General features: G+C 38.8%; 1 protein-coding gene across 1 annotated transcript in view; it reads right to left on the bottom strand.

Annotated features, from left to right (window-relative positions):
* Positions 1 to 2,158: 2,158 nt before the first annotated feature.
* The window catches only part of SATB2 (SATB homeobox 2), a 202,570-nt gene continuing 190,268 nt past the window's right edge, over positions 2,159 to 14,460 (bottom strand). Inside the window, exon 11 of the mRNA XM_055398427.2 lies at positions 2,159 to 5,278. Within this exon, the coding sequence (XP_055254402.1) occupies positions 4,817 to 5,278 (462 nt within the window). The 3' untranslated portion in view covers positions 2,159 to 4,816. The remainder of the gene's footprint in view (positions 5,279 to 14,460) is intronic.

The following is a 14,460-nucleotide window of genomic DNA, read 5'->3' as shown; positions in this document are numbered from 1 at the left end:
AAAGGCTTCCTGGAAGAAGTGGTGTTCTGATTCTTAAAGTTAGCAAGGAAAAGAACACAGGATGGAAAGGAAGAAGAGGGTCAAGGTACCAGAAGTAGCAGCAGGACAAATGCACTTTTGTACTTATCTTCCTCTTATCTATTATCTTCAACATCCTTTTAGATACCTTCTCTGGCAGAGGCTATGAGTTGCTCACCAAATATCTACTTTCCCCTTCTCTCTGAAATTAATAGAACAGCTAGGAACATTTACTACTCTCCCTTGTATTTAAGCGTAGGACTTGAAGACATCCCACAAAAGAAAGGGAGTATGCCATTCTTTACTCCTTCTTCCATGAAAGGTGGGTGTGATGGCAAGGCTCTAGCAATCAACCTGAACCATAAGGAAAAGGGAACACAGGAACATAGGGAGAAGTGGAACTGGAAGGAGCTTGAGTCCCTGTCAACTTTGTGAAGTCAGATTATCCCAGCAATTTCTTTCATGTAAGAAACAGTTAAATTCTTCTCTTGTTACTACTTTGTAATTTTAAAAATGATATGCAGCCAATCCTAAGGCCATTCTAGCTCACAAATAATGCTAATTATCATTCTCTAAATTATAGCACATGCTTGTACCACTCACTAAACAAATACACATCTGTCTGAGGACAACCATTGGATGACAACTTCACTTTTTCTGGATTGGCATACATTTCCATTAATTTATAAGCTCTTTGAGGGGACAGCATTAAATTATACAGTTTTCCTTGTCACCTCAGTTATTAGCAAATTATCTGGTTTAGAGTGTATGCTTAATAAATGTTTACTGTATGATGATGCCATGATTGCTCTTTAGAAAAAATGTGAGGACTTTTAAATCTTTGTTTAAACCTTTGCAGAAAGGGAAATAACAGTGTAAAGGAAAATATCTCCTCTAAGGGGGAAAAAAAAAAACTCAACCCATAAAGTGATAGCTCTGAGATGACATGACTTAACATATAGTCAAGAAACCTCTTTGTATTATTGGAAATAAAAGTTGCGAGCACAGACCCCCTTCTAAAAGACAAAAGCCAACCCATCCTTGGGCAGAGCCTCTCAGCTTTGTTTGTCACTTTGGATGAAGTATGACCCCCGAAAACACAACCTCATGAAGATGGAAAGCATTTGTGCTAAAAGGCAGACTATCTCACGCATGCTTTACTTTCATGTCTTTATCCCAAAAGCAGAATTCATGTACATCTGCATATATATGTTTCATCCACTACTGAACCGCTAATTTTTCTTCAAAAATCTTTAGTGCTCTATACTATGGAGCTGTCTGCCTTTCTGTAAACACCCAGTTTCCACAAACTGTCAAAACTTATCTACACAGTCCATGGGCTGTCAACAATCATGGGGAAAAAGGAAAGTGAAATCGAGGAAAAAAGGAAAGAAAAATTACATCTGTATGTCAACCATGTGCCAAAGACAAAAAGAAAGAAAGAAAGAAAAAAAAAGACAGGAAAAACAATCTACAGTATCAAAAGAAAAAATCACTTTTTAATTGACTTTGTCTTTGTCAGTTCTGATGCTAAGCACTTGCTCCTTCCTTATTAACTTTGGTCTTTTGAGCAATTTTTTCCATTGTGAGCACTTTCTAAAAAATCATTTTCACACATTTCTCAGATACATCAATCCTTCCGGCATTCCTCTATGCTCACATTATGGTACCCAGCTCTAAATATAAAAGACTTTTATTATGTCCATTAACCATGGACATATGTGTTCCAAAAGTTTCCTGACATGCAGTCATTTGTGGGTTTTTAATTATAAACAGAAAATATTCACTAGAAAAATAAAGAAGCAAGCCCATAAATATATCTTTATGCACTGAGTTTTGTTTGTATACCACAAAATGTTTAGGCAAATGACTCCCCCAGCTGCCAACTTCAGGATGTGAGTATGCACACATTTACAAACACACAGAGGTGCAGATACCTTTATATGTATGATTAAATTCTTGCATTGGTAGGACTCAAACATCTATAATTGCAGGTACAGCTGTCTTGTAAATAAGGGAATGGAGCTTCCTTACACTCACCAGGTCTCATTCCACATGAAAACTTTAGTGGGAAAGAAGGCAACGCCCAATAAAACACTTGACAAAGTCATATTTTTTGAATGCGTTTTATTTTAACAACCAAAAAATTCTAACAGCCTAACAATGCACATAAGTTAAAAATTAATTATCACTTAGTGATAACAAAGATAGTTGATTTACATGGAAAAAAGAACATTTACAATATGTTAATCCTTATTCACATTGTTGATACCGCAATAAAACACAATTTGTTTTTTCATTTCACAAAAAAAAAAGGGGTGGGGCGAGAAATTGTGCTTTGTCAAGAGGCACTACAAGAGAAAGTTTCTTCTTCCAAATAGATATTATATGACAGATATTGAATAAATAGACATATATGCATTGTAATTCGCAAAGATCTGGCAAGACCACAGGCTAAAATGCCCACAGATTCACTTAGAACCACTGCAAACTTGGCAGTGAAATTAAAAAATAAAAGGCAAGACTTAGCATTGAAAAATACCTAATAAATTTTTGGTTGAAGTGTAAAAGATACCAAATGCGGATGCCATCGAGAGATGAACCACCTTGTAAGAGCTTGGCAAAATCAGTTTCCATTACATGTACAGAGTGACCTTCAGCAACAGTGTAAGAAGACAATTTGGAAAAGAGTAACTCGGAGATCAGGAAGCAGCAACCACGGACTTTCTGATTAAAGCTGCAGCATACTACAGAAATAGGAAGGATGGGCCCAGGGCTTGACTGCAAACCACCATCCTTTTGCAAAGGTATATGACGCTCATGTCAAGATAATTTTTTAAACATCATTATTTGAAAAAGTACAGGAAAATGTCCCTTTAAAAACTCCAGAGGTTACTGAGCAGCTAGAATTAGCTTGTATTGCAACGTCTTCTCCCTGTATATCGTAAGTTCTGAGTTAATATCTACAAATAGAGGTTTTTTTTTTTAACTCCGACCTTTTATACCTTTCAAATATATAAATAGTATTAACAGTTATATTACAATGCTTGTGTAGTAAACAGAAAATAACTTTCAAAGTGATATTGCATGAGGTCTTTGACAAGGTTGCATGAGAGCACAACTCTTAAAAAAAATCCAACCGCGTGGGACTGTTTGATGGCCACCTTGAAGTACAGGTTAGGTTCGATTGGTCAGTTCTGAAGGTGAGGTCTCCTCTTGCAATGACTAGAAGTAGAAGTGGGAAGTAATGGTTTCTGATGGGAAGCTAAAGACGGTGGGAGAACTATAGTAGATTGCAGCTTTAATGCTCATTCCCTTAAACAGCCAGTCGGCATTAGTTCTGCTTTACGTAAGGTAACTGCTATGTAGGTAACTGGGAAAATGTTTCAGTTTATGATGAGTAGGTGATTCCACTGAAATTGCTTTGCTTACTCTATTGCCTGGAGCTGCACAATGATTTAAAAACAGGTTTTCGTTAGGGCTGCTCCCATAGCAGGGAAGGGATGAGGTGCATGAGAGCAAGGACTAAAAATGTCTGGTTAAGTGGATGGAATGTGTACGAAAAAGAAGACGCCCAAAGCGAAACAGAAATGAGAAACGTCTCTCGGGAGCTGGAGGGACAGGGATTTATTTGAGAAGGAGCCCCTTTACCTGGGCAGCAACTTCTTTTCTAACTTAAGATTACATTGAACTATTTTCTATTTTTAAAAAAAGAAAAGAAAAAGAAAACAGCAACAATAAACAAGTTAAAATGAGCAGGCTTATTAATTTTAAGATCTGAAGCCACGAGCAGGTAAATAAATTTCACAATAAAATGTGGCTCATACTGTGAATTCCATTTGTCTGATGTCAAAATGTCATTTTATCGAGGCTGCACTAATAGACGAGTTTTCTCTGCACTGAATTTCAGCTTCGCTCGTTTGGAATTCCACAGAAATGCACCTGTTCACTACAGTAACGACAAGTTGAGTAACGGAACACATCGAGTCATTTAAGTGTGCATTGTGTCTTTAAGATTAATTTGACTGGTATCATTTTAAGGTGCCCTGATTTTTTTTTCCACTTTATTCTTCTTTCTTTTACTTTTTTGGCAGTGTTGATTTATTTAGTTAAATACATACCTCAAAAATTACCCATCAAGCTGCCAGATAGGAAGCCATAGAATTAAAAAAAAAAAAAAATCAGGGACAAACACAGAAAATAAATAGGAATTCAAAAATAAGTCACCCCACCCTGAGAGCAGGCCGCAGTTTATCAAAAAGCCAAAGCGACTCACTGTGAAGTGGTTTTTTTTTTTTAATACATAAACAAGTCTCTTCTTTAAGAACTCATTTCACAGTCTATTCTTTCGGATTGTAAAGTTCTCTGTCCCATGCAATTTAATATATATATGTAAATATATAGATATATACATATACATATACACACACACTTGTAGCTTCCTTCATTTATTTCGTAGGTCTTTTCATCTGGGAACTTGCCTGGTGTCTCTTCCATAAGTGCAAGGATAATGAAGGCAGAGTCTCCTGTGATTATAATGACTACGATCCAATCCATTGTAAAGTGTAACACTTTAGTGTCTTTGCCAAGGCGATGTCTGATTCGGAAATACTGAACTTATTCAGTCTACAGGTGTATCCTGTGCAACAAAGAAATGTAAAAAAAAAAAAGGAAGGAGAACAAAAAGACCAAAAAAGACAAAAATAAAATAAGGCAAAAAAAAAAAAAAAAAGTTTTCAGAGAAACTAAAACAGAAAATCCTTGGACCTGTGTATTGCTTTGCCTGTTGGAGTTCACATTATCTCTGGTCAATTTCAGCGGGTGCGGCCTTACTTTTCTCGGCATTCTCCTCCTCAGCCTCCACTTTGTACATCTCCTCCGAGCCTTCCTCACTGTCATTCTCTTCTGACTCCGTCAGCAGCTCCTCGTCCTTATACTCGGCCACATCTACCGCCGAGCCCAGGTGTTCCTTGAGCTTCCCATGATGTTTCACGTGGTACCGCTGGTTCTGGAAGAATTTGATGATGGTGTGTTTGGGGAGATCCAGCTGAGCAGAAAGAGTATGGATAGCTTCCTGATCAGGGTAGAGGCCCACATCATGAATGAAGCTTTGGAGGATACCAAGGGCTTCCAAAGAGATCTTTGTACGAGACCGAGGCTTTTTGGCACAACTGTCTTCGGTCGGAGGAGGTGGTGGGGGTGCTTCTTCTCTGGGAGGAGAACTCTCCTTGGCTGGCTGAGACTGCTGTCTGTGAAGGACCTGATAATTAAAAAAATAATAATAATAATAATAACATTTGATTCACTATTTCACCTTTCAAAAGCCATCATTCTTCTAAAATACACGTTGTCTGCTTAGCATTTTAGTGATGCATAGTCATTGTAAGTTCAGGTCTTCTGAAAACTTAACTGAATTTCTGGAGATTCAGAATCTCATCTACAAAACAAGAGGTTAATAATAGTAATGTTTCCATTCTGAGGCACAAAGAAATTAAGTCACATGTTACCCCAGGTTATTCAAATTCAAAGGATCTGGCTCCAGGGTCTTACTGATAACCGGTATGATGTGCCACCTCTCTGGAGCCCAAGGACAAAGAAACTGAACCCAGAGGAAAAGTGCAGGCTCTACAAATGAGATCACATGAATTCACATCCAGATTCTTTCATATAGCTGGGTGTCTCTGTGCAAGACACTAAACATCTTTAAGCCTCAATTTCATCATATATGAAAGGATAAGACACTAGCTTCCGAGGGATGCTGTAAGGATTAAATGACATATTGCATGTAAAGAACAGTGCCTGCCTTAAACCAGAGGTTGATAAACTTTTTCAGCAAAGGGCCAGGTAGGAAGTATTTTAGCCTTAGCAGGGCCTCATCATCTCTGTTGCAATGTTTCCATTATATCTTTATAATGTGAACATACACAAATGAGCATAGCTATGTTGCCATAAACTTTATTTATAAAAACAAGAGGTAACTTGGATTTGTTCATGGGCCAGAGTTTGTTCACCTCTGGCTTAGACCAAACATCCAATAAATGATAAGTCATTATTATATCAGCCTCATAAATTATTCTTGAAGTGTAACAGAGGAATAGTATTTGAGTCAGAAAATCAATACACCATAAAATTAGAAACAACTTAAATTTATTTTCTTTTAACCCTGATCTTAATCTTTAAACAATAATTTATGTATATATATATATATATAAACTTACAACTTTATATTAACTTATGAACTTTAGATGACTACTTTATACTCATAAATAGACCTTCTCAATATCACTAATGTCAAGGAGACAGCAATGCCTGGTGTCTTGAAGTGAGACCTTGGTTTCCTTCCCAGGAACTGAACCTGGTTAGCCTGGGTGAAAACCAAGAATCCTAGCCACTAGTCCACCATTGAGGATAGAGAACAAACTAGTAATTCTTTGTTTTGCAGCTCAGTTCCTTTTTTTTTTTTTTTTTTATCCTTCATGTCAAGACTTTCTAGTTGTAATTAATTTAAATTTCTCTTTCATTTCTACCTATTCCCCACTTAAAAATAAAACAAAACTAATATTTTAAAAACATTTCTAGACCCAAGTTGGGGCCACTCCTGCCTGGTGCCACGCCAGCAGACTGAACTTTCATGTGGTTGGCTGTAAATGCTCTGCTTGACCAGAATCACGGTGTCCATTCAGCCCATCCCCGAATGCAACGCCAGCTCTGGGCTCTATACTTACTTCCTTGTTCTTTGATCTTTCTAAATAAAGTCAGATATGCAATCCCCACCAATCATGCCCTGTCTTCTGTGTTGCCACTTCCAATGCTCTAAAATGATACCCCAAATCCCTCCAGAAAACTGCTCCACTGCTTGTGAAGAACTGTAGCCCCCATCCATGGATTGTCTCCCTTGAATAAAGAACATCAAACTCATCATTACATTGCATTAGTTTTGTCATTTGACACTAGTTGTGGTCAGTCACTCAGTACTGTCCGACTCTTTGTGACCCTTTGGACTATTGCCTGCCAGGCTCCCTGTCCATGGGACTGTCCACACAAGAATACTTGAATGGGTTGCCATTTCCTCCTCCATGGGATCTTCCCAACTCAGAGATCAAACCACATCTCCTGTGTCTCCTGCGTTGTAGGCAGATTCTTTACGGCTGAGCCATCAGGGAAGCCGCATTTGACACCAGTTGGGAAACTTATTCTTGATCTTCATAACTGCTTTTACAATGTCCTCTCTGCATGAAATAGTTTCCCATTTTAATATTTATTTACGAACTTCTTCAATCTGACTAAAGAAAGAAAGCAACACAGAGGAGATTGTCAGAACAACTTGCCCTGTCCTCCTCAGAGGCCTGTGTCAGAAGGACTTCCTGGAGAGGGGAGAAGGTACATAGGACACTGAAGAGGAATTTGGCCACTACTCACATCTTGCAACATTAAAGGCAGTGCTATGTAATTAAAAGGCTACTGTGAAGGTCCCCATGACAAAGTATTCTATCAATGTCAAAGGCAAACATTGTATTTCCTCCGCTCAGATCAGTGTCTAACTTCCTGGATCAGCCCTGCCCCCAAGACCTTTAAGAATAGTGAGTTCACTTTTTAAAAAAACACATGTTTCTCTTTTACCATTCTCTCCTATTTTACATGGTGTTTTCCATGTTAGAGTAACAAATTAAACATTTTCCAGAGTTCAAGTGAACTCAGTCCAATCAATGCATAAGAAACATGTCTAGTTACACTAGAGTATCACTGGTACCACCACAGCCACCCTCACCACACATTACCCTAATGACCCATTTTTTAGACTACAAAATACCAGCATCAGAGCAAGCATTTAAGAAAAAAATCCCTACCATCTCTCCTAATCTCAGGGACTATTTGATGAAAAACTAATTTTTCACTGATGTGAAAACGTCAGTCTTTTCTATGGAATTTAATAGCTATTCAGTTCAGTTCAGTTCAGTTCAGTCACTCAGTCGTGTCCGACTCTTTGCGACCCCATGAATCACAGCACGCCAGGCCTCCCTGTCCATCACCAACTCCCGGATTAGGGCAGACTAAATTGTTACTTAGGTAGAAAAAAAAAAAAGATGAAATTTTTAATCATTCATAAACAAGTAACAATCAAAATAACAATAAAAGGATAATCAAATGCACGTAAGAACACCCATCATAATAGGCTGATGGCCGGTGGCAGAAAGAAATCTAAAACAGAGGACCATAAAACGGTGGCACTAAAGGCCCATATAATGTTGACCAATTAAAATGAATGTTCTTGGCATTTTCTTTACCACTTTCAACTAAGAGTAAACTCATGTGGTCTGCTGTGGTGAGCTGGCATCAGCAAAAAAGTGAGAGCTCCATTACTTCAATGTCCTAATTATAGCCACAGGGAGAGGCAAGCTGCATGGTGGGCCTGCGTGTTCAGGGCAGCTTTGACGGCAGGAAGATATTTGCTCCAAGGTTGTAATCTGGGTAGCCTGAGCACTGTAATAAATAAAACTCCATGTCAACAGGTGAGGGGTTTTTGTTGTTGTTTTTTTTTTTCTTTTGGATGAGAAAGAATAAGAGAGAGACTGAAATTACGCAGGGAATATGTACTAATAGAACATGTACACTCAAGCACAGGACCTCCTTTTAGAGCAGTTGCGTTAATTGGAAAACAAAAGAGAATTAAAATGCCCCATTTTCTAAATTATGCTTGCCTTCTGTAGTAAAAGTCAGCATAATGGTTCCATTTAATTAAATAATTAGATTGGTTCTTTAGGGGTTTTCCATTGTGCATTGGTTAGATTTAAAGAGATTTTCCAAAACTATACTTTGAAGTTACTATAATCTTTCTGCATGATAGGGTTTGTTCTTCTCCTGAGGTCCCACCAATTGCCCTATTTTCCCTCCCCTTCTAACTTTGAACCTAGCAGTAGTAATGCACAGATAGAGAGAAGCCACACATGGAATGGGAAAACATGATCATAGTAGCTACCACTAACTGAACGCTTACTCTGTGCCAGGCATTTCTAAGAACTTAACATGATTAACTCATTTAGTCCTCACAGTTCCTCATGAAGGTGCTAACTGAATCAATAACAACCTGGAAACATGGAGCATTTCAAGAGCACCCTCAAAGTTGGAAACTTTAAACATAGGGAACAGTCAGTCTAAGAAAGTAGGTCTCCAAGGAACAAGGACAATGTCGCTGCCCTCATAGGAGAGGAAGATGTTTTTCAGAGAAATAACAGCAAAAGAAATGATCTATAAAGTGAGAGATCCTGGGTTAGTTCAATATTCTATATTGAGCTGGAAGGCATAACAGCATTTGCATGAAGAAAGTTAAATGATATTTCTAGTATCTTTAACCAGACAGGAAAGAGTACAATGTGCATAATATCTGAGACAAAAAGAGTCCCCAAGTCTCAACTATCTTTACTCTCCTGAAATTTTCTGATTACTCCAGGCAGAGAGTTGCTTATTGTCTGTATATAATTTTTAGCAAAAAGAACTGCCTACATTTCCTCACTAGCCACTTGTAGTAGCTTATTATTATGACAAGCAGGGAATTCTTACTGTCGTGCAGCACTTCTTCCAATGGTGTGAATACTCTGAACAAAAGTAGAGTAGAGCCAAAAGACAGAGATGGCAGTCCAAACTCTCTTCCCAAATCCTCCATCTAAACAGCAGGATCAAGTCACTTCTTCATAGGACTGATTTCTGAACTCCCACTTGACTAAATTTTGGTTTTTCTGTCTGAACTTTTCAGGGATATTTGAAATTCCTTGTGTGTTAACTAGAATGACTCAAGTTTAGTTCCTGTCCCCAGCCAGCACCCTGAGTAACTCTAGCCTGAGGCTGTGTCACTGATTCCTGCTGGATAGACTACACACCATCCTGTTCCTCAGATCATCTGACAGTGCAGGCATATATTTCTGGCTGATTGACTTTTTGAAACTACAAAATTTACAATTATTTCAACCAAGACAGAGAATGCCCTACCAACTAAACAGAGATATGCTCTTTTCTAACAAGTTCTTTCCAAACCCAGATGATTGTTTTCTGATTTTTTTTAATAAAGGTAAGTATGATAGAACAGCCACCCAGATAGTTACATAAATCTGCCCAAGTCTGCACATTTTCCAGCCTCATACTTTTTCCCCTTTTTCAAAATGGGCCCAGAAGCTGACCTTTGTACTCCTAAAGTCCATCATCTCTCTTCACATGATTTTCCCAAATAACAGAATATATCATTCTGTAAAGATAGCTATCCATCCCTTTCCTCATGACCTTTGCAAACTGAAGCCTGACAATTCATCCCAGTTCATTTTGGTTTGGATTTTTCTCCATCACAACTGAGCTTAAACTGGTCAGCAATTCATTTCTGATAATTTCTACAAAGAGAGTTTTAAAAGGTTTATTTGAAAGTCTTCTTCTCTTTCTCTTTTGTAGCTTCTGTTGTTATTTTTAAATATAACGAGAGTTCATAGCAGTGAAATATCTAGGTAGATTCAATAATAATGCTAATAATAACAGATGGTGGCATTAATAAAAGACGGTGGCATTTTTTACATTAGTGTAAAAAATTATGAACCTAAACACTGGCCTAAATCTATAAATGCATTTCATTTTCACAATAATCCTGGACTAGGTATTTTTACTCCATTCATGATGAGAAAACTGGGATTCAGAGAGTATAGGTAATTTGTGAGAGGTCTCACAGATTCTAATTAGCAGGACTGGGAACCTAAAACATATCTGATTTTAAATCCCATGTCCTTAAACATGCTGTTCTCCTGTCTTCTATGAGGAAGATCACATGGGAAAACTGAGCAAAGGCTCAGAGTAAAGGAGGTAGACCATAAATAAGATATCAGGCAGTAATAAATACTATCAGCAAAAATAGAGCAAAGCATATGGAAAAGAACTGGGGGGAGATGATGTTATTTTAGATTCAGTGATTCAAGGAAGGCTCCCTAAGGAGGTGGCATTTAAGCAGAAGCCTGAAGGAAGTGAGGACCCAGCCATGAAGAAGGGCATCCCAGACAGAGGAAAATAGCAGATGAACAAGCTAGGAGGAAGAAGTACACTCAGTATATTTGAAGAACATCGAGGGAGGCAGCAAGTTAAATCTGTGCCACCCAATACAGCAGCTTACTAGCCACACACAGCTGCTGCTGCTGCTGCTAAGTCACTTCAGTCGTGTCCGACTCTGTGTGACCCCATAGACGGCAGCCCACCAGGCTCCCCCATCCCTGGGATTCTCCAGGCAAGAACACTGGAGTGGGTTGCCATTTCCTTCTCCAATGTGTGAAAGTGAAAGTGAAGTCGCTCAGTCATGTCTGAATTCATTAAAACTGAAAGAAGAAAAAACACTTAGCCCTCTCAGGCACACGAGCCTTATTTCCAGTGCTGGATAATCACACTGTACAACACCACACTGGACAGCACAGATATAGCACATTTCCAACAGCAGCATTGTCATTGACATCATAGGACATGGCATCAGACAGCCCTCCGCTAGACAGAAATGACAAGTGAGGGGTGGTCAGGGCCAGAGCCAGAGCAGCAGGGCCTTGGCATTTTACTATCAGGGTGAGGGAAACCCTTACTGTGATCTATTATCATATCACCTGATCTACCCCAAAACACAGTAGGACTTGAAACCACCAGTATCACTAGAGAGAAGAGAATATTCCTGTATATATATATATATATACATATATATATATATATATATATAGCGGAGAAGGCAATGGCAAGCCACTCCAGTACTCTTGCCTAGAAAATCCCATGGATGGAGGAGCCTGGTAGGCTGCAGTCCGTGGGGTCGCTAAGGGTCGGACACGACTGAGCGACTTCACTTTCACTTTCACTTTTCACTTTCACACATTGGAGAAGGAAATGGCAACCCACTCCAATGTTCTTGTCTGGAGAATCCCAGGGACGGGGGAGCCTGGTGGGCTTCCGTCTATGGGGTCGCACAGAGTCGGACACGACTGAAGTGACTTAGCAGCATATATATATATATATATATATATATAGAGAGAGAGAGAGAGAGAGAGAGAGAAAGTAAAAAAAACTCAGCTCATATATATAACTGGACTTGCAATGCAGTATCACAGATAGCAATACTATCATCAAAACAATCAGAAGGATGCATTGGCACTTCTATCCTCAAAAGAACAGTTAACTTACATTTAACTGATGACTGTCTTCTTCACTGGAAGTGCTTATCATATATAAAAGAAATTATGTTTAAAGAGTGACGGACATTAAAGCCCCCTCAGTGTGTCACAGCTCTCGGGTCTTGGACAGATCATGTTATAGCTCTCAGGTCTCGAACGCACCGTGTTATAGCTCTTAGACAAATCAGTGTTACAACTCAGTGTTACAGCTCTATTTTATTTAGAAGACAGCAGGAAAATCCATCTTCAAGGCGTGAGGGCACATCCATCCAAAGACATGAAGAGAGGAGCGGCAGAGAGAGAGAGCTAGCTTTGGCTCCTCTTTTTATATGCTTTTTTCCCCCTGGGACTGCCCTATGTAAACTGGGCCAGCCAGGAGTGTTGGCTGTTTTACCTGAGGTCCTCACTCCGGTCCTCGGACCTTCCTTTGTTTTATTTTCACAGGCTTTCCCCTTCCTTGTCATTTGGCCACCGCCATTTTGGACTCCTTTTCCCTATTCTACCTACCTAACAAAACCATAGACCTTGGGTTAAAAAAGTAAAAAAAAAAGAATTCATTTATCAAATATTTTTGGAGAGTCTGTAATAACTGGACCTAGCAGTCTACAAAGTTTTCTAATAAGAAGTCCTGTCTCTAACAGTCAAGTGTTGATGAATAAGTTATGGGTAGAATATAATCAAATAGAAACTTAAAAGTTTAATAAGTGCGTTCTTATTTATTCACTGAAATCTCTTTGGGCTGAAATATGACATACATGTGTATAAAAGAACAGGAATACAGCGATGAAGAAAGAAAGGCTGTGAATATATTCAAAAGAGACAACAACTTCAAAATAAAACCCAACACCTCCTTGCCCAGTAACAAAGCACAATAAGGATATATGTTGCTTTTCTGCCTTAGAGATGGAAAATTTTAAAAACACAAGGACAAAATGGTACCATGACAAAGACTAAGAAAGATAAAGCAGCTCTTCTTAAACTGCTCAGTGTTCAAATAGATTTTGAAGGCCTCAATGAAAACCAGCTGGGAGCCATGTGTAAAATATAATGGCTTTTGCCTGCAGGGAAGGAAGTAAGATCCTGAATGATTAAGTTTAGGAAAGTATATAATTCACTGTATCATTATGGGGTGAACTGGATTACTTATAATATGCCAGGATTTTGTGGTCTTTTTTATATAGAGAAAATGAGAAATTATTAAGGAGGTGACTATAGAGGATGGTTGATCTAGTGGGGTAATAGGTAATGGGTTAAAATCGGCTCCCAGGTGGCCGCATCCCTCTCTCTCTCTGACAAGCCTCACCCGCAGGAGTGAGCGAGTGTCACCAGAGCTTCAGGTTCTCCATGGTGGTGAACATCAATAGGAGATGACTTCTAACTGCATTTGAGTCAATAACAGAATTCTTTTTACTTGTTTAATTTTACCTCATCTAAACTAACAGAATGTTAACAAAAATAACAGAAGGTAAAATAGTTTATCCAAAGAAGGAAAGCATTCTTCTACTAAAAATTCTGAGAAAGTATACTTAACAGACAATAAGAAAAACTGGTTAGAACAACTGGAAAGCCCTCATGCATAACTCAATTAGAATTTGTTAAATGAATGAGTCAGTGCTGCTATTTTTAAAATATATTATATATAAAAAATATAAAACTGAGATATTTGTCTTGAGTTTCAACAACCTAGCTCTACCCTCTAATTTTCCCTTTTTTTCAAAATCAGCACTTAAGACTTTTAATTTTGGCTCAAAACTCAATGGGAAGAATTTAGCATCGGTAATTAATAATTAATGTGACTATCATACATCTCTCTCATCTGTTGGACTGTGAGCTACACATTGGCACACCTAAGTGCTCAGTACATCTTTCTTCTGCTGCACTGCTGCTGCTGCTGCTGCTAAGCCGCTTCAGTCGTGTCCAACTCTGTGTGACCCCATAGACAGCAGCCCACCAGGCTCCCCTGTCCCTGGGATTCTCCAGGCAAGAACACTGGAATGGGTTGCCATTTCCTTCTCCAATGCATGAAAGTGAAAAGTGAAAGTGAAGATGCTCAGTCGTGCCCAACTCTTAGCGACCCCACGGACTGCAGCCCACCAGGCTCTTCCGTCCATGGGATTTCCCAGGCGAGTACTGGAGTGGGTTGCCATTGCCTTCTCCTTGCACTAGATTAATCCATATTCTCTCTTCCTCTAATTGCAGGCCGGTTACTATTTTTGTTCTGTGCAACTTACTTTTTCTTGCTATTATTCACCTTTAGCAAAACTATGCTTTA

Source organism: Moschus berezovskii, chromosome 2 (genome assembly GCF_049115385.1).
Source record: "Moschus berezovskii isolate FMDL1 chromosome 2, NW_MosBer_1.0, whole genome shotgun sequence".
Lineage (NCBI taxonomy): Eukaryota > Metazoa > Chordata > Mammalia > Artiodactyla > Moschidae > Moschus > Moschus berezovskii.
The sequence above is the reverse complement of the archived record's forward strand: the minus strand, read 5'-3'. Positions and strand labels throughout refer to the sequence as shown.